The 21982-nt window shown below is 35.5% G+C and overlaps 1 protein-coding gene across 2 annotated transcripts; it reads right to left on the bottom strand.

Annotated features, from left to right (window-relative positions):
- Nucleotides 1-396: 396 nt before the first annotated feature.
- LOC113346907 (rab9 effector protein with kelch motifs-like) lies at nucleotides 397-5465 on the bottom strand. Of its 2 annotated transcripts, none has more exons than XM_026590459.1 (9): nucleotides 4533-5464; nucleotides 3156-3683; nucleotides 2976-3041; nucleotides 2722-2888; nucleotides 2398-2554; nucleotides 2230-2305; nucleotides 1752-2137; nucleotides 1547-1651; nucleotides 397-421 (listed from the first exon to the last, which is right to left on the bottom strand). In XM_026590459.1, the coding sequence occupies exons 1-9, from the start codon at nucleotides 4674-4676 to the stop codon at nucleotides 419-421; spliced, it is 1632 nt and encodes a 543-aa protein (XP_026446244.1). In that variant the 5' UTR covers nucleotides 4677-5464; the 3' UTR covers nucleotides 397-418. The 2 variants fall into 2 exon arrangements, with proteins under 2 accessions (XP_026446244.1, XP_026446243.1); XM_026590458.1 differs by lacking the exon at nucleotides 397-421 and adding an exon at nucleotides 1043-1464 and having other exon boundaries at nucleotides 4533-5465.
- Between the last annotated feature and the right edge of the window lie 16517 nt (nucleotides 5466-21982).

The raw sequence follows: 21982 nt of genomic DNA, 5'->3' as shown, positions 1-21982 counted from the left end.
TAACAGTAAGACCCACGTGGATGAACAGCAGAGAATCAAAAAAATTAATAAATAACAAGTATGACGATGATGATCATCATCCTCAACAAAACATCAAAATCAATCCAAATGAATGAATGAGAGAGAGAGAAAAGAAAGTGAAAGATGTCTTGTCTAAATTTGATGGGACAGAGTCAAGCTAACATCTACTCAAGCTCCCCACTCAAACCCTATTTTGTGACAGAATTTGTATCCAACGGTCGATAGCGACTTCTTTAAATAATCCCGCGTTAAATTCGGGAGCTCTTTTCCGTGCAATCCCACGTTTTCACCCATAAAATCTTCATCTTTTTTCTCCTGCAAGCATCTTGATTGAAACTGATAGATGGATGGATAGAGAGTGAGAAAAAGTAAAGGTCTTTTCTCGCCACAGTTTCTGTCACTAGAAAAGCAACGGGTTAGAAATATGCAATTACTAATTTTCCTGTTTAATACTACTGTTTAAGTTTTGTTACAGAAACCCTTTTATCCCTTGATTTGCTCTTCCATTGAATCTAAAATATCTATCACTGTTTTGGTCTCCTCTTTTTTGACCTCTCTCATAAATGGTTCCTGAAACTGAACAGGCTTAGTGATTATGATGCACATTATGCAGCTTCTCAACTAGTATGAAGCTATTTGTTGTTGATATTCGAAATGTACAATGCTTTGAGTTGATCCATCGATTGGAGTGGGACTCCATACACTTGCCCATATGGACCATGTGTCCCCTGCTGAACCGTGGCAAATATGGATCCATATGGGTTATATAGTACCCCATTCCTCTTTGTTGAATTATATTGATTGATCGGACTGATATTGGGTCATTATGTTTTTAAACCACGATTTATGTCATTTCAATTCTATGATGGCCTTGTTGGATGCATAATGCATAATTTGTTCTCTGATCGGTTGTTGGGATTTAAAATGCCCGAGAGATTCAAAGTGAGTATCTTCAGCCATATTTGGATATGCATGGTTCTGAAATGTGGAATTCAGGTTCATTCAGCTCTAAATCCCAAAAAGACACAATTAAAACTGGAAATGATTGATAAAAGAATGTTTGTGAACAAACATTGATCCAAGCTCGATTAATCCTAACTAATACTACTAGTAACTATTCAAGATTTACAAAACCAGGACACATTATGTTTAGAGTCTTGTTAGTTGTTACAGGCTTCCTGGACCTCCTAGCGTTAAAACTACATCTTTAAGGTCATTTCGGATACCCGAAGAACGGTTTGATGAAGGAGTTCTTCTAACTACTGAAGTTGCTTGGGTTCTTCCGAGATGATGATGATGACCTGATTCCGGCATTCCAAATGCCATTGGTTGTTGACACGGTCTGACATTCGGATTTGTGTATGGCTGAATGACGGGAACTGAATTACCTAAAGCTGGTGAACTTGAAGAAAGAACAACACCCCTTGATACAAACCCGTTTCCCTAAATAAAATTACACCACTGTCCTTAATAATATTTTTAATACATTACGCAAGGAAACCTTTGAATTATTGATAATACTTACAGGAGCAAATAAGATTCCTCTAAGGATCTTGCCGTTAACATTTGCAGTCATTAGGAATCCTGAATCGAATGCTCCATCCACTTTACCTCGAACATCAGCACCAATCTAAGAACATATAACAAATGAGGATGGATGGTTCAATTAAAAAAGGCTAAAGCGATAAAAATGTGAATCTTGGTAAATGTTTTTAGTAATGAAATTTTACCAAGGAATGCACTGGCATAGCTTCAATTGGTTTGCGTTCCATGGAAAATTGTCCTTCTGGCCGGCCTACGTTCATATGTAGAAACTGTTCTTGCTTTGGGGGGTGTCTAGGATTTTCTCCAGACACGAAATGAAAATCTTGTGGGCTTCTTCGAATGCTACTAATCTGATCCGGTTGAGTCTCTACGACATTGTTTACATTTGGATTCTGAAAACGTTGCTTCAACAAACATAATGGACGAGGTGTTGCTTTAATCGGTGTCTGCTCTTGGTCAGATTGGGAAGGAGATGAATGCTGCGACAATGAAAGGGAGTGTTCTTCTTGTTCGGATTCCACTTCGCATGGCTTAGAATCACTTGTTTTCCGTTTCTTTGCGTGTACAACATCTGAAGAATATTTAGGAAAAGTTGCAAAATCAGTTTTATGTAATGTTGAGTTCGATTCTAATCAAACCTTCAAAATAATCAAGAGAACGAACCTGAGTTGCGCAACACAGCTTGCTTTGGTTCGGTTTCACTAGCTCTCTTATGTTGCTCTCCTTTATTCACATAGACCTGCCAAGAGGTAAATGATAAGTGTTGTTAGTTTTCTGGCGAATTCAAAAGAAAAGTTGAATAAATCTAATTTCATTAACAGCATAGCATACCAATTCAGTCTCTGCTCCTTGTGGAAACCTTCTTTTCTCATGGTTCCAATGACTACCAAAAATCTTACATAAAGAAATGTTGTAACGGCCATTGGGGTGCTCGGATCCGAGCTGCAAGATGATTAACTCATTTAATGGACGCTCGTCCTCACCACAGCTGCAATTAGACCCAAAAGAGTTACATTAGACACGAGAGAAGGCAGACAGGGACGCAATATATACTTCTCCAGCTTGGTCCTCATAATGACTGACAAATTATGCAACAATGTCACAAGAAATTCTAACAAGAACCGAAAGGTACCAAATATATTCCAAGTAACATACCCGCCATATATAGCAATATCTGAATCTGTAAGCACAGCTGTATGAGAAAATCGACCTTGTGGTTTATGACCTCGCGTGTCAAGTTGGGTCCATGAACAAGTGTTCACGTCGAGGATCCAAACATCATTGTAGTAATGCTTATCTCCTACACCGCCAATGACATAAACCTGCAAAGCACATTTAAATTTGGTTACCCGTTATTACTTTAACTCTAAATAGTCCACTATTTTTAACCAATTGAAGAATCATCCCACCTTGGTACCGATATTTACAGATGCATGACCTGCCCTAACACCAGGTGAACTTCCTTGAACAGACAACTGCAATAAAAACCAAACATTGTAAGATGAAATGCACTTGGACTTAAACCTTGAAAAGTTATTACTCCGTAGATGCGAGAGACAAATACAGGCTTCCAAATAGGTAGGTCATACCTTAGACCAAGTCATCGTGTCCATGTCGAGAACATCAACCTCACCGTGATATCGATCACCACAGTCACCCCCATATACAAGAAGTTTGTTATGGATTGCAACCGCGATATGACTATCTCTTGGAGCAGGAAGCCCACCCTTAATCTTCAAAGGAATCCATTTCATGGTTTTAAGGTCTAAAACGTGTGAATCGTTCAGGTAATTTGATTCTCCTTCTCCACTGCCACCAAATATGACTAGTTTATCATCGCCAACAACAGTAGCAGTGTGACTTTCACGTGGGGACGGAGGAATCCCTTCACAATTAGGAATGCTCCATTCGTTTGTTTTAAGATCCAGTATGTGAAGATCATTTACTTTTTTGGAACCATTTGTACCACCAAAAACAATCATCTGATGCCCCACAAGTACGGCACTATGGCTGTCTCTTGTTCCCGGTCGTTTTCCCGTTGTTTCGAGTGTGTTCCAAGCCATTGTTTCCAGATTCAAAGTAAGAACATCGCTGAAATGCAATCCACCACAACATCCCTGAAAAATAGCCATAGAAATCATGAGATACAAATAAAGCCGATATGGTGCATCTACTAACTCGATGAACCTTAAGCGAGATACAAAATCGAACTTTTATCTAACCACGACAACCCGGAGTTCTTTCACAACAAATGTAAAAGGTTCTTTAATGTAAAAGGCAATCAAGTTTTGGCATAGAAAATCACCCCTAAATGAAAGCATACATCATAAAATACATACAGTGCTATGTACAAGTGAGGGGCATATTGGTCTTAACTAGACACTATCAAAAATTAAAATAAAGCCCATTTTTGTTCCATTTAACTTAATTGAAGAACCTTAAGCTGTACTGGTTCATGGCCTAGATTTACAATGGGAAAAATATATAAACTACTCAAGAAAAAGGGAGACTGAAAATAAATTATTGCTGAATTCCACTAACTTAATATACGTTAACTTTTCATTATGTTTGTGTCTGTATGGGTGAAAACTAATACATACAACAATAGTAGGTGTTAACTTAAAAACCAAAAAGAACATAAAACAACCATAAAAATGGCAAAAGCAAAAACAAAGAAAAGCAAAAGAGGAAGAAAAGAAGTCAGGAAATAGAATTTTTTTGAGTAAACCCTTTGTAACACATATTCTCATGATAAAACAAGAATTTTTAGTCATGTAAATAAGAGCAAACAGAAAGAAAATTCATTTGAAGGAAAAAAGAGAAACCAAACTTATCTATTAGTAGTATAGTCTTACCAAAACAAAAAAAATCTAACCTGCAAATTAGTCAAGAACAACAACAAACACAGATATATCAAATGATAGAAAGAAAATGAAAACATGGTGAGTGTTTTTCAGTGGACGTACCCCAAAGATGTAAACAACTCCATTAGAGCTACAAGCTGAGTGACCCCATCTTTCAGAAGGATTGAAACCTAAAACCTTTGGATATAACCACATTGCTTTCTTCCCAACTTCACTGCCTACTACTTCACCTCCTAAGAGTCTCATAAACTCCTTTTCTCCTGAAGCTTAAAAAGGTTCAGATGAGCTCCGATATTGCTACCCTCACTCTCTTTGAGGCTTGATAATGAGTAGATATATAAAAAAGAAGAGAAGTAAGATGTATATAGAGAGAGTTAAAAGAACAGATGAACAGGTTAATAAGGTAAGAAGTTAACACTCTTCCATGGACAAGAAAAGATGGGTGCTTTCAAGTCCAAATTACTGTGTCAACCAACGAAAACAAAGATGAAAAAGAAAAGGAAAACAGAAGAAGGTGGTGGTAATGTTTATGGTTTATGTTTAGTTTGGGGTAGTGAAAGAAAAAAAGTGAAGACTCAAATCAATACCACATGTATTAAAAGCAAAACTTATGAAAGAAGTACCCAAACAAAACACAAAACAAGAAAATCAGATCAACACAAATATAGTTATACAGATAGAAAGTAAGATAATAAAGAGAGGACAAAGAAAAACTTGCAGAATATATATAGAAGTGATGTAAAATCATAAGAGTTTTGACTGTTAAAAAAGACTGTATATACATGAGAGACAGTCATAGAAATAGGATAGAGTCCAAACAGAGTGTTGTGTGTGCATGGAAATGTGTGTGATACACCAAACATCTCATGTTTCTTCTGTTTACTCTTTTGGGAAATGGTATACTTTCATCTTTCATGAGGGGGAAAACTTAGTATCCATTAGATTTTTCCTAGGAAGAAGAAAAACCAAGATCAGATTCAAACCCTTCATGAGGGAGTTGTATTTTGTTTTGTTTAATATTTTTTGTTTTGCTTTATAACTTGTCCAACTGAAAATGATGTAGGGGAGGAGCATTGGGCTGTGGCAAATGATGGGAAGTGTTTCTAGAGAGGGAAAATGTCAAGTGTCAAAGGGAGACTGTTTTTTCATTGGCATCTCTATGGGATTCTCTCCATTGAATACATTTTTCTTAATTCTTTTCTTTTTAGTGTTTTTCCATGGATTTTAAATCTTGGGATTGATGGATGGGAAGTTCTTGCTTGTTTTATTTATTATATTATTATTAAGATATGGATATAGATATATAAAATCTCTTTCTTTCTTTCAGTTCAATTCTCAAGGAGTGGTTTATTGATGTGTATCAAGAAAGGTGTCTTCTCAAGGTGATTTTGGGAAGTGTGTGTTGAAGAAGACTAGTAGCTTAGAGGAGGTGGTCTTTAGTAGAAATATATTTCTAGGATTTGGGAAATTGAAAAGAACTTACCCCAAAAATTGATTCTATCAAAAAAGGGTTTACTGATTGAGGTTTTCCACACAAAATGTGTTTGGTTATACAGGATATACAACGACAACAAAATTGGTTTATTTGTTTGTTGGTTTCTATCATGCCTAAGTTTGTGCTTTTTTGTTTAGGATTAGTCGGATAATAACAGAACTCAGATGATTAGCTACTTATGTAATTGGTTTTAACATAATCGAGAGGAATCTTGTTATATGTAATGCAATAAAAAACTTGTTTAGATTTCTTAAAGAAAACAGACGTAGTAGTACTACGAAACTTGTGCATTCCTAGCATGGGTTTGTAGTTATACCCTACCCAAATGGCCGGGAGACTAAGAGCACCTCTAATGAGAGGGATCAAGGACATTCTATGTAGATTTTATTAGTATCTTTTGGTTATGGGTCATTTAATTGTATGATGAAAATAAATAAGTGTAAGACTTTCTAGCTAAATTTCATCTCTGAATCTCCAAGATGGTTGGATCATTATAACTTTTCCAGCTATAGACAAAGTAGTTTTTCAAACAGCAAGTTTGTGCTTCAGTTTGTCTACATAAGGTTTGAAAGCTTGAATTTTACTTCTGTTGATGAAGAGAGGAGAGCCCAATCAGGTATCCTTCATATTGATTCTTTGAACCTGGAGAGAGTTATTTATGCTGGTAGCAATATCTGGATCAACATTCTTGCTGAAGAAGATGCCAGATTTAGTGAAGTTTATCAACTTCCCAGAAGATTGACTAAAATCTTGGAAAATCTTAATGAGATTATTGCATTCTTCCTTGTTAACCTTGCAGAAAATCATGCAGTCATCTGCAAATAGGAGGTGGCTAATGGATGGAGCATCTGTACAAATTTTGTACCATGTATGAGACCCTTGGATTCTGCAGAAATAAGATATCTGAATAGAGCTTCCATGCAGAATAAGAAAAGATAAGGGGATAGAGTGTCTCCTTGTCTGAGACCTCTAGAAGGAAAGAAAAAAGCTCCAAGAGAACTATTCACTAACACAGCAAGGTTGGTGGTGGAGATACATTGATGTATTAAGTTCCAAACTGTCACATCCACCTCCAATATTTATCAAATGAATTGCTTTAAGATCCCAAAGGGTACCTGTAAAGAGATAAATGTTATACAAAGAGACTTCTTCTGGAACAAAGAACAAGATAAGCCAAAAAGATTATTCTACATAGCATGGGATGCTGTCAACAAACCAAAGGAAATTGAAAGTCTGGGATTCAAGAATATGGAATACTTCAATATGATAAGATCACAAAAAAAAATTGGAGACTGATTGAAGATCCCAACTCTCTCTGGAGCACCACCATGAAGGCAACACACTTTCCTAACCAAAAAGTCATAAGGATGAACATCAACCCAAAGGCTACTGATTCTTGGATATGGAAAGGAATTTTGGAAGGCATAGCTTGTATTTAAAAATACTATATCTGGCATATAGGAAAATGCACCAACATTCATATTTGGGAAGATAGATGGATAGAAAATTACCTTGAAATAGTTCAAAAACCTCCTAATTGCCCTTCAAACCTCACTACTGTCAATCAAATTTTCAATACCCATGGAAAATGAGACTTAAATCTCCTAGCTCTCTGGTTTACTCAAGACATTCAAAACCTGATAATCCATACCCACCACAATAAAAACACTGAAGACACTATGAGATGGAGCTTAACTCATAATAGGAAATTCACTGTCAAATCTTTATATGATAAGAAAATCACTAATAAGTATGCTAATGATGCCTTGATATCTCATTGAAAGGATATATGGAAGGTAGACAGTACTCCATCAATCCACCTTTTCATATGGAAATGTGCTCATGGCATTCTCCCAACTAATGCCAAAATTGCCAGTATACTAAATTATATTGATCCCATATGCACTATCTGCAAAAATGCTCATGAAGATATTACTCATGTCCTACTGACATGCCCAGCTGCTTCAAATTTTTGGGAGAAACTCTTTGGAGCTTCTCATCAATTATTCACTGCTTTTGGATCCTTCCATGATTGGTTCAACAGTTGGTTCCACAATAATAACCGTCGTACAAGTTGGAATGCTACTTTTGATACTATATGTTGGTTCATTTGGAAAGCTAGGTGTAATATGGTCTTCAGAAACATTATCCCTTCAGCTGAGAGCACTGCCCCGAGCATTACTCAACATCTATGCTCCTTTAACAGAGTGATTCATAAACCAGGGCACATTCTGAAAAACCTCCATTATCAGATTTCTGATAATGATCAGAATTTGAGAACTGATACTTTGGTCAGACAGCGTAAAGAAAAATTTGGAATCACTACTAGCATGCATATCATGGAAGTGAATAATAACATGTTTAATAGTGACTTACCATCCTTTACTAACTTTGCTCTTGTTGCAATGTCCTTCTCAGATCAGTGTGTGGGAGCTAGAAACTACAAAGACCCTACAATTGGACTCAGCAGAACAGACAAAGCAAGCAGAGGAGCAAATCTAGCTCTGGAATAGGGCAAGGAGATGCACAAATCCAACATTGATTTTGAGGCAGAAGTTGAGGTAATTCTACAAGAAATTCAGAAGCAATATCAAATACAAGTGCAGGAAAGATTTCAAGGTCACTCAACTATCAATTATGGAGGAAATTTTGAAGCCATTGATTTTGATTTAGGCAATCTTATCAAGCTAGCTCCACAACAAAACACCAATGTTGTTAGATTAGCTCAGTTATCTAGCTATTCTACCTTGTTGTAGGACTTAAATTGGAAAGGACCCAATCTCCAATTGTTTTTGTCAGCTTTACAATCTACTCAAAACTCTTATGTTAAGGATAACTGTAATGTATTGTCAAAACCTGATGGACCATCCTGGTGCTAGATATATCCCAGATGGCCATCTGCTGTACCAATGAGTCTGTAGCTCTTTCGAGCTTCAACTCTGTTTTATTATATATAAAAAAATGAATCCCCAAGATGTTATCGAACAAATTTTGTTTTAATTTAGAAACAAAAGATGATGTAGACTTAAAAACTGTGGTCATGAAGAAAGTTCTATTTAGACTTTCTCCTTTACCCCCACTCAGTCATGTCATCTTTATTTATGACCTCCACCGTTATATTAGAGATGAAAATTTGGTGGACAAAGTCTTAAATCTTAAGTATCATTTAATTTTATGACCTTGACTCCTTGCATTGGAGATGCTCTAAAGCCGAGTCTAATGGTGTCCTATTTACCTTTGGACTCACCCATTCACGTCAGTTTGATCGGGAAAATCTCTGATTATCTAGAGTTACCTTTGGACTCACCCATTCATGTATGTTTGATCGGGAAACTCTCTGATTATCTTGAGAGATACAAAATAAATGCACTAAATGACCGAAATTCGTTTGTTTTGAACGGTGCGCAAAATTTTTGATTCAAGCTTTAGTTCAAGCTACCTTTTGAAGTTGAATTCAAGAGTAAATGACCACTAAACTCGGTCCAAGAGAAACATATTACCTAAAAAAACGTTTCTTATGCATTTTGCATTTTTTGTGGATTTCATAGCGATTACGTAAGACTTCCTTTTCCCAAAAAGACTCATTGTAGTTCACATCAGAATATATAAGTGTTATATTTTAGGTTTTTTGATTTGCCAGTCGATGCAGACTCATCCTATAATAGTATGTCATGTTGTTGATTTCTGAGTGCAAGGAATACATATACACTTGAGAATGGAGAGTGTACGCATTATTTTGGTATATTCATCGGATTGTGATATAAATTTATCGACCTTTTTGAAAATTTAAATTTAAAAAATTGTTATAGAGACGATCCGTCAATAAAAAATGGTGTCAGAAACAACAAAACCAGATGTAAAAATTAATCTCGTATATTATTTATAAAAACTTATTTAAATTATTTCAAGATTAGGTGTGCAACTTAACTCGTGCCTTTCCAGTTATATAAGCCGAAAATAACTTGTAAAATATATTCAAACATTCTATAAAAACACAACTTACAGGTTGTTTGGATATCAGAAACAAAAATTAGAAGCCAAAACATTTTTTAAAAAAAATTATTTATTTATTTTCAAAAATTATTTTTCAGATTTTGTTCCCAACCGAACATTTTGACTTTTTGCGGTTAGAAGTACGACAAGTTACTTCTCATATAAGAGAAATATATTATCAAAATTTTATACTTAATTCATTGTCATTTAGGTTTTGTGGAGAAAATGATACAAATCATATCCGATCCTGTCCATCTAAAAGTGTTCAAGGATCCTACCTCTTACGTATCCAAGCATGCTATTAGTTAGTTGATTAGATAAGGTAAAACTTCCAAATTCCTAGTGTTATATGCGGGCACTGTCAAATGATTCCTAGTATTATATGCGGACACTGTACTAAAGAAAAAAAAACAAGTTGTCAACAGAACAAGCCACTCCAGCTGCACAGCACAGCTCTCTTCGAGACTTAAACTAGTCCAACTACCTCACTAGCTAAAACACTTAATTACGTTTGAAATTTGTTTGCGATAGAGAAACTGTCACACTAATCAAGTTGGCACTCGAGATTTAAAGTACCTAAACCTGACTTGGGTCAAATGGTAAGACAAGGACCATTCGTACTTAGACATTCATCACCCGTAATTCATGGGGGTGAAATCAAATACTACTGCATTATTTCTAGAGCAATAGACAAAAGTAACCTTACGGGATCAACCCAAAACGGTAATGTAGTAATCAATAGTAGTTTGTTAACTTGGTTTAGGTGGAAGTTAAAGGTGGTAGGTACGGTGGCCATCGGTATAAGTCTGTATGTGAGAATGAAGCAACAAAAATTTAATGGAAAGACAGGAAGAAATGGCTTAATGACAAGTTAATCAATGAGGTGCCTAGGCTATACGGGACGGCACGGCAGCAGATGGATGGATGGGATGTTTGGGGAGTTGGGAGAATACATTGGCGGTGGTAATAGCTGTTAGTACATGTCGAATTAAGTGAAGTTCAGATAAAGAGAGAGAACAAAAATCGAGAAGATTTTATTTATAAAACGAAATACCAACGAACCTCAAGATTTATCATTCTTCCCAAAAATTCAAATTAGTTGTAGAAATCTAAATATCCATTTTTGTCCAGTACCAGTGACTTCAGTCGAAGCGGGGCAGCAGTTTCAAAACTCGTCAACACTGTTGTCAAGAAAACAAAAAATAAATAGTATAGAAAACTTGTCAACACTAGAATATGTAATGACCGGTCAAATAAAAGAGATTGGCTCAGAGTCAAAAATGGGATGAAGTTCATATCTTTTCTATTCTTAAGTAGGGGTGCACATACCCTACCCATAACCGCCAACCCTATCTTACATGCCAGTTTTTTAACCGTATCCTATCCTATCCACTATTTGGCGGGTAGGGTGGCGGGTGAAGATTTTCTTAACCGCCAATAAACGGGTAGGGTGACGGGTAAAGCTCGAAATTATCCTACCCTACTGGTCTTCGAGCAATTCCTATTAGGGGTGCACATACCCTACCCATACCCGCCAATCCTACCCTACCCGCCAGTTTTTTAACCGTATCCTACCCTATCCACTATTTGGCGGGTAGGATGACGGGTAAAGATTTTCTTAACCGCCAATAAACGGGTAGGGTGGCGGGTATAGGCCATATCCTACCCACCCTACCCGTTGTGCAGCCCTATTCTTAACTCTACGAGGGAGGATTCATGGACACTCTTAAATGAACAAGGTTGGACAAAATTTGCGTTATTTTATCTGCAAAATCCAAAAAATAATGAATTTAAGTCTAATATTTTGATGGTATATTCTTCATATAAGACTCTATATTCCTACAAAAAATGAGCATAATTCGAGATGTATAAAACCACCATCTACCCCTTTGAATATCAGCCGTTTAAAATTAACAGTTGAAATTAAGATCGGTAGATAGTCAGATTTGCTATCTCGAATTGCATCCATTTTTGATAGGTGTATAACATCAATGAAATTTGGATGTCCATATGGAATGGAAACAATGAGAAGAAAGCAATAAGCATGTCGCTCAGATACGAAACAAATTGAAACAAATAGGATTGCGCGAAGAAGAAAGTAAGATATTATGTTTAGTTTCAATATCTTACTTTCCTTTTGTAACAAAGGCTCACTTTGAGCCTTAATCTGAGTCTTAACTTGAAACAATACTCGACATTAAGCATGAAATAACCTACTTAATAACTAACTAAAGAAATAAAGAGTTTAAATAAACTATCTTCGGTAAATAAGTGTCTAACTAAAAATAGAATTTTCAAGAAAAAACTAGAATTCAGAATTAAGCAGTTGTGTATGGGGTACTGCATTAGCCCCTCTTCTTGCACACATTGGATATGTTCCACTCAGCAGTAAGGTCTATGATGTATGCATTATCATTGATGTGTTTCATTACTTTAAATGAACCATATTTTTTCATCTTGGTTTCGTGTAAGTACCCACTGGAAATTTCTCATTACGTAAATGAATCATAACCATTTCTCCCTATTTGAACGCTTTAATACGTTTGTGTTTGTCTGTAATTGCTTTATAATTTGCATTAGATTCTTCAAACAAAATTTGACTTCCTGGTGAAGTTGAGAGGCTCGTTCCACCGTAGTGTCAGCTTTGGCATTGGAATTTTATAATTTAGGAAGCTCCACTAGGTCCAAAACGTGATTAGGAACTTTAAAATATAGAATCTCAAAAGGAGTCTAACAAGTAGATCGATTCACATAGGTGTTGAACGAAAATTCCATATGAGGTAAAAGGCCATCCCACTTCTTGTTATTGTCCATAAATTATTAAATTTCCCAAAGACTGATTAAGTACTTTTGTTTGATCATATGTTTATGGATGGGAAGTAGTCCTAAATTTTAGCGCAGTTCCAAGAGCATCCATAAGGATTTTGAAAAATAACTCAAAATTTCGTATCATGGTCTGAAGTGATTGATTTTGAAACTCCATGAAGACGAACCACTTCTCTAAAGAATAAAGAAGCTATATTAGATGCATCTATAGTTTTTTTGCAGGCACTAAAATGTGTCATCTTTGAGTATCTATCTACCACCACCATGACTCGCGGTAAACCCAAAATAAGATCCATACTTACATCTACCCAAGGTGCATTAGGTACTGGTAAAGGAGTATATAAACCAGTATTTTGAATTGTACCTTTAGATTTTTGGCAAACCATGCACTTCAAGAAATATTTTTGTACATCACGTTTGAGTGTAGGCTATAAATAGCGTTCCTCTACAAGAAATAAATTTTTGTCACGACCAAAATGTCCATCAAGTCCACTTCCATGTAGTTCTCTAATAAGATGAAGAATCCTTGAGGTATGCAAATACGGTTTCCTTTGAATTGAAAACCATCTTGAATGAGAAAATCATCAAAACTATGAGTTAAAGAACCACATTGTTCCCATATTAATTTAATATCTTCATCTTCAATATACGCGTTGAATAGTTGCAAGTAGATGTGTAAGACCCGAAGTTTCAGATCTGGGTCAAACCTATATGGAGACTCGAACTCGAAGCGTTACTGGTCGAAAAGAGGCTTATGCATATATTTCTCTTACTTAAATGTTTTCCAAACATAATTGAAACTTTATGAAACATAAATTGATGCATATGCATTTACTAAACATATTTAACAACATTTAAGTTCAAATTTACATTTCAAGCAATACAATAAAACAATACAGTACAATGATTAAACTAACTTCTTAGTTCCACTTCCAACTTCTATACATCTGCAAGGAATGTCAATTAGATGACAGCTCGGTAGAATGCATTCTCAATCTCAAACAATGCATAACAATGTCAATGGGTAAAATAACATACAACATGAGAATACGACATAATTTAGAGCAATCGCTGATATATATTCAACCAACAAGATTACTACACAAGTATTATTTTCCTCAAATGATCTAATTATTTGTTCAATCATAAATTGACAATGCCAACATTGTTTCGAACAAATCATTTAATTAAGATTTCAAAACAATACTTCACAATATTAATAATATTTCAAAAAATCATCCAATTTCAGTTGTTTAATGATGAGTTCATAATACCAATAATATTTTCAATAATTCATCCAGTTAGATTTCACACATGAGTTCACGACACGAATGTCCTTGGTTAGTACACCCGCCTATCGTTTAACATGTACGAACAGCTTCCATCAATGGCCAGGAACATATGTTCCTACATGGGGATCATTACCCATTTAAATCTCGGGGATCATTACTCGTTTCATTCTCGGGAGTCATTACCTGCCATCAACAGAAAAACGTGACCTCATTTCCTTTTGTAAATTATTTTTATTTTTATAAAAAAAAATATTATAAAAACATGTGATAAACAAGTGATAATATATTTCACTCAAGCATATATGCAAACAGGAATACATTTTATAAATTGCAGACATTTTACGCAAACCAAATTAATGACTCCCGAACGTACACGAATCAATAATCTACAACATATCAAAACATCACAGAAAACCAACGGTTCAAACAAAAGATATTGAATTTATAATTACATCCTAAAAACTGGACATATTACATGTTATATCCGAACAATTCATGAAAAATTCATAATAACTTGAAATTGAGAAATTTCAAAGCACAATGAAAGATATCATACATGTCTATAATTATTTTTTCAATATTTAAATTATTTTAACATCATTAAGATTTCCTAAACACATCAATACCATAGCAAAGTGAAACTGTGCAGAATTTTAGAAATCATCATCCAAATTACATGAAACACTTAACGAAAAATTTACATTAGAAAATTCTCAAATTTTAACCAGAGGCAGAGATACCTAAGCATATTATATATTAGTAAGATAAATTTGATCATGAATTGGATGCATAAATTTATATATATAAATTAGTGAATTCCAACAATGCAAAAATATGTGAAATTAAATTCAAGCAAACCACCCAAAGAGAAAGGGATCTAGCATTCTACCTTAATTAGATTGACTTTCTACTGATTTTCATAGTCTTATCCTCTAAAATAAATCCTAGCTTCATCTCCTTCTTCTCCCTCGCCTTTGGTTTCTTAACCTCTAGCTTTCTCCCTTGATTTTATTTTATTAAACCTACATTAACATTAACACTAATAATTATCATTATTATTAATTCACCTATTTATTATGTTATTCAATTTATTCTAATTGTCCTTTCATTTTTAGTACGTAAAAATAAATAATAATAATGCTAATTCACAAGTATGGATCTATCGACCTTTGGTTGGCAACCTGGCAACAAGCTGAGCACCAACACCTTTTTGAATATATAGCAATACCTAATCTGTAAAAAATAAAACTGCCCAAACCACTACTGACATCATTACTAACTAAACAATTTTTCAGACGTTTAAAAAAACATAAAGTATCCTCACTAAGTTTTCCTAAAGTAGTGAACGCAAGAACATCCAACCCATAACCGCGCAAGACACACTTGTCCAGGTATTTAGTGCATTTACGCGAAACAACACTCGAAATGGCTTTGCCTAGGACGAAAGCACGAGTACCTTCACCAGTGAAAGGTGAGACGCATGTGAAATCCATACAAACATCTTGACCATTCTCCCAGTTTAAAACAAGGATGCCGGCAGGTCGTAAATCCTTGTCATCATTAGAAAAAAACCCAAGAACAACTTCCTTACGCACCGACACACCATCTTTGTAGCAAATGTCAACAATTACATCGGTACAAGGTCATGCTGAAACTTGAGACCAACATCTTTAGCATAATGGAGCACGTGATCACCAAAGATATATATGGATTTATTACAACTAGAGCACAAACCATTCTCGACAAACAAAGGGATGCCAAGACGATAGCAAAGAACAACTGTGAACTGCCTTGGTCCGTATTGATTAATACCACTAATCGGAACGGCTAATAGATAATCTTGTGCATGTTTGACACGGTTACACTGCCACAGAATGTAATCTCTTGTGGACATGGAAAATTGGTTGGGGATTTGCTTCTTAACTGCATCAAAATAAGTGATTTCCAGGGAATGCATAGAAGGGGGGAAGTATCATCGACGCAATAATTAGAAAGTAACCCACATACCTGAATGAAGTTCTGAAGAACTAACTGATAGGCAGAACCTTTGTCTGATGGGAATAAGTTTCCAAGTATCGCCTTTTACACAGAAGCAGTCTGACTCTGAGAGGCAAGAAAATAGTAGGTACGTGTGTCCACCATAGTGTAAATGCCAAGACCACCATCTTTGATACGTAAGGTAGCTAATCTCTGTTGTAATGGCCCAAAACCCGCACCATCTCCAGTGACTAAGAGTCTCAAATACTTGAATAAATGGTCATCAAAAAGATCAGTGGCTTGCTGAAGAGCTACCGGATTGGTAGTAATCATTGAAAAATATAACATGGACACACCGGTGCAATTGCGAAGTAATAACATATCACTTTGAGGGTCCTTGAGTTTCTTGATAGCAGACATTAGTTGAACGATCTTGTTCACCCTGCTCACCATCATGTCACTAATAAAATTTGGATCCAAACTCACTGGTCCCCCCAAAAGTTTAACGCCATTAGTAGGTATACCAATATCAAGGGGGAGTACACCATCAGCAGTGCTTCTGGGATCAATAGAAGTCTTCTTGATGTTGAAATGTAAACCCCTACTCGGTCATTCGGTTTCTATTATACTCAAAGCCTTGGCCACTTCAAGTGTATCACCAATAATCATACCATCATCAAGATACCAGGCGTGCAAATAAAGCTTGCAACGGGAAGCAATATACTTCACAAGAGGGTGAAGAGTCAAGGAAAACAACAGAGGACTAAGAGGATCACCTTGTTGAACAACGAGTGCAGAAGACAAAAATACTGGTCATAATAGTATCTAGCAGGCCTTATGTAACAAAACACTACCCAGCGAGAAATACTTGGACAATGAATCCGAACCTCCTTAAGGAAACGTGATTTTTACACCATATTGAACGCATTAGAGAAGTCAACGAGCAGCATTGACATCTTGTTTGGGTGCCCTTTCAACTCCAAAAGGCCATTTACAGCATGTAAAATGCTTTCCCCCTGCTGGCGCTCCGAAACCAAATTGGTGGTCCCCTAAATAAGATGTCATATCCTTGCCGACGGAGAAAGCAACCACCATAGAGACTAATCTTTTCCAAATCGTGCCAACTGCAATTGGCCATGTCCCGCCATCGGGTTTAAGTAACATTGTTAGGGGTGGACTAGCTATGAACTCTCCTAAACCGCCGGGGCATTTACATGCCAACCAAAGATTGACCACCCCTGTGATGGAAGAAACTAAGTCATCCGTAACTGCATCTGCTACCCCACCCAAAACGTCAATTAAATGTTGTGCATGTAACCCATCTCGGCCGCACGATGTGCATTTTGGGAAGATCTTGATAGCACCAAGAACTGCCATGGAATCCACAACAGTAGGATCAACAACAACTGGTTCACAAGGAATGGCAAGTGGAGGTACATCCGGGTGGGGCAGCAACCCAATGATTAAGGAATAAGACACAATAACCTAAGCTAACTCGGTTAATATCCGACCCGTAATGGTAACTAAAAATTCAGGGTATTACAAGATGAGCTCTCCTACTTGATTCATCAACAACTTGATTAGTTTTTCCACTTTTGTGCTTTACATAAAATGTATATTTGTTGATAGTAGATAAACAACGATCATGCATTATGTTTATCTTAGCAGATGTTTGTAAAAACTTAAAAGCATGGTTGTCAGTATTGACAACAAGTTCTCTGTGTATCAAATATGTATGTCATTGTTTCAGAGCTCGAACTAGAGAAAGTAATTCTAGTTCATAAGTAAACCATTTCTTTTGAGTATCATAATTCTTCCCACTGTGGAAAGCAACATGATGGTTTTCTTGACATAACACTGCACCAATGCCATGGAAGCATTGCAACCTATCTCAAATATTTTATAAAAATCATGCATAACTAGAACTAGAGTTATACATAACTTTTGTTTGAGAGTATGAAAACTCTTATCAGCTTCTTCTGTCCAAATAAAACTTATTTGTTTGAGATATTCAGTAAGGGGTGTTGCAATAGTACCGAAGTTTCTTATAAATCTTCTATAGGATGAAATTAATTAATCCATGAATACTTATAGCATCTCGAATAAAAGTAGGAATAGGCCTTTCCTGTATAGCTTTAATTTTGGAAGGATCAACATGTATACCCTCGTCAGAGACCACATATCTTAAAAATGCAACTATAGAAGACATGAAAGTACACTTCTTCAAAGTCACAAAAAAGTATGATCTTGTAACACCTTAAACACTTTTGCAATATGAATTGGATGTTCTTTTTCACTCTAACCGTGAATCAAAATATCATCGAAATAAAAAATGACAAGTTGATTTAGGAAGGGTTGTAAAACCTGATTCATAAAGGTGCATGCAGGTGCTAGGAACATTAGATAATCCAAAAATCATAACAATCCACTCATACAAACCTTCACGTGTTTTAAAAAATTTATTCCATTCATCTGCTTCTCATATACGTATTTGGTGATAACCACTACGTAAATCCAGTTTTGAAAAGACAAAAGAACCAGACAACAAATCTATCATGTCATCAATACGAGGAATAAGAAACTTGTAAGTAATAGTGATTTGATTCAAAGCTCTACAATCTATATATATTCTCAATCCATTGTCTTTCTTGGGCATGTCTAGCACGAGGACTGTTGTTAGGCCTAATCAATATTAACTTGGACTTGTAAAATTTCATGTTCACTTGGGATTAACCGATAATGTGCTTGATTTGGAAGAGGTACACCGAGTGTGAAATCGATACATTATTACAGGTCCCTTAATGGAGGTAAAGTAAAACAAAGAATGGAATCGAGATAATAACGGTTGAACTTTAGCTGCAGTATCAATCATTGGTTTAGATTCTTCATGTGAACTCAAAGTATGAGTTTTATGTAAATAATGAGCAATAGTAGCTACCAAAGCGCTAGTTTTCCCATCACAATTTTCTTTAACCGTGGTACAAGAATTTGAAGACCATGACATCTTTAATTTGCTTTGATGATTAAAAGTGTAAGTATTCTCAAAGAAGTTGTGTACTGCTTAAATTTCATATTTATAAGGTCTTCCTAGTAGAAGGTGGGTAGCAGACATATAAATAAGAGCATACAATATTGAGTCTTCAAATCCTGGGAAAGATAAATTCACACATATTGGTGAATAATCTCTTGAGTAGAATAACCATTAACCCAACCAACTGTATAGGGATGTGGATATGGAGTAACATGTAATTCCAACTTTTTAACTACATGAGCAGCAATATAGTTTTCCTCAATCATACTATCAATAATCAAATCACATACTTTACTCAAACTGTACACTTTGCTCTGAAAAATAATATGTCTTTGTGAATGACAAGGTTGATTCAACAAAAGTGAACGAATTATTCCTACAAAATATTCACCATATGAATCATGTATCGTATTAGGTTCCCCTGTATCAAATTCATCATTATCCCACTTATCATCTTGATATTCTTTATTATTTTCAGTATCTCCAATAAACCCATTAAACTTACGACAATCTCCAAAAGTATGGCCAACTTGGTTACACTTATTGCACTTGTCACCTCTAAATGTTGAGTAGATATTTTGCGGTTTAGGTTGAGGTGGAAAATATTGTTGGTTCTTATTAGAAATCTTAGTATTAGCTATTGTTGAATGACGAGAAGTATAAGGTTGTTGTAATTGTGGAATTTCAGTGAGTGTTGGAAGAACGGGTGAATTATTTAATAGAAGAGGTGATTGTGAGTACGTAAAGTTGGTTGTGGACTGTTGTTGATGAAACACATATAGTGTTAGATCATAGCTCGGTTGATCCCACCAAGCGTTGGTATGTCAAGTTTGGTTGTCATATTTTAGTGAACCAAAACTCATTTAAAGAGTCGCTTGATTATATACTATAGCCAACTTCGTATAGGTTAGCTTGAAAGTATTAGGATATGAGACATTACAGGTATTACGTGAAGACTTGAAGAATGTGAAGAAGTAAGGATATACAACGAAGATATCATCCTTCCACTTGAGGTTAGTAATATTTGACTTGAAATGTTTCATTCCCTAACGTATCTTTCAAGTCGTGCATATTTTAAAAAAAACTGTGAAGCTATGAATAATTATACTCTAGTTAGACATAGTATTAAGGAATGCAATGCGAACTATAGCTCTTATCTTTTGAACCTCGTATATAAGACATCGACATAATCGTGTGAATGCTATTGTAATTATGTATGAGTACGAGGTGAAGATTTCATCCTAGGAAACAATGTTTTACATTCGTTTAAAGGAAGTACATTCATAAACTTGTTTTGTGAATCGAAAGGGAAATCACTAGGCTTATTGGTATTTGTTATTCATTGCATATATTTTGAATTACCAATATGCGTGATTAGTATAACCGCTCATGACTTGCTTATGTTCTTGGTAAAACTATTCACAAGGCCCGACTTCTGTATTGGTATGACTTTTATTAGTGAAACAGATATTAAGTAATCACCTGAGATGGTATGATTGATTTGTTGTAGTTGGTATGACCAACTCTAGGCAAAGGGGAACCGATCCCAGTAAGACGTGAAACGGATCCTAAGGGAATCGATCCTTGTAATAGGCGCAACAAGTTTCTAGTTATTGGGAACCGATCCTATGAACATGTGCAACACGTTTTTAGACATTTGGAACCGATCCTATGGACATGTGCACCAAATACAAGTTAGATACCATATATATGTGGGAACCGATCCTAGTATCTAGTCAACCAAGTTTTGGTAACTGGCGTGACTAATTCTAGTACCCACATGGAGGTAGAACCAAAACTTGTTTTGGTAGAACCGTAAAACCCTGGTGATTTGATAGGATAATCAATCACATAGTTCTTGGAAGTCAGATGAACCAATTCTAAACTTGTTTGGCAGTGTGGCAAATCGATTCCAAGATTGTAAGTATGAAAAGGGACTTACAAAGTAAAGATGTCGACATACTTTGAACATGTGCAGTAACGCTTATCCTTTATTGTTCAAAGATATTCCTTAATAGCTAAAGGAGAATCCCAGATCAAAAATAAATTGAGAATCTTTTAATTAAGGTTTTTAATTTTATATTTGGAAAATAAAAATTAGTAATGTGCATTTACTAGTTGGAGATTTTCTAAGAGATTTCGGTCAATATTTGGACAAAGCATTTCCAGGAATTATGGAAACCGAATTTGGTAATATAATATATTGCATATCTTGAGAATATTTTCTGTTTTGGAAATTCCTTGGTGTCCAAACTTCATTGATCTATAAATATTGAAGTTTGCATTTCGAGCAAACTAATCCTCAGAGCCACCAAAACTACCTAGTTGTGTTGTTACTAGTGGAGCCGCCTATTTGGAGAGGAAAGTAACCTAATTAGGCGAAATCTCTTACGGCCGCTCGGTTTAAAGACTTCTTTGGTACTGAGAAGCATTATTAGTACCGTTGGTGGGAAACTAGATAATTGCAGTTTATCTTTTGTTTTCGATTGATTTGATTGACTAACGGTTGTTGAAATTTGATTGCACCTAGTTTGTTTATGCTTGGGAATCTTTTCTTTTGATATAAGATTCATTCAAACTAGATCGAAGTTTCGACGGGGATCTTTAGACTGTTTGTAGATCTAAAGACGTCTTGTGATAATCCATTATTAACAGAATCCGTTCTGTGTGTGATTGATCACAAGATATTCAAGTTGATTGTGTGCATGTGTTTATTTTAGATCTAAGAAGATACGAAGAAGATTTCTGATTTGGGTTCATAATCTTTGATGTGCACAATACTTATTTCGGGTAAAGAGGATTCAACTATAATCGGTTTATTTTTATGATAGATTGGATTGATTAGTTGAGTAGATTGGCATTAATACAATTCTTTGTGATTAAAAGTATTGATTGCAAAATCTTGACAATTACTTTGGTAATTGTTATTGGATAGATC

Source organism: Papaver somniferum, chromosome 2 (genome assembly GCF_003573695.1).
Source record: "Papaver somniferum cultivar HN1 chromosome 2, ASM357369v1, whole genome shotgun sequence".
Classification (NCBI taxonomy): Eukaryota; Viridiplantae; Streptophyta; class Magnoliopsida; order Ranunculales; family Papaveraceae; genus Papaver; species Papaver somniferum.
The sequence above is the reverse complement of the archived record's forward strand: the minus strand, read 5'-3'. Positions and strand labels throughout refer to the sequence as shown.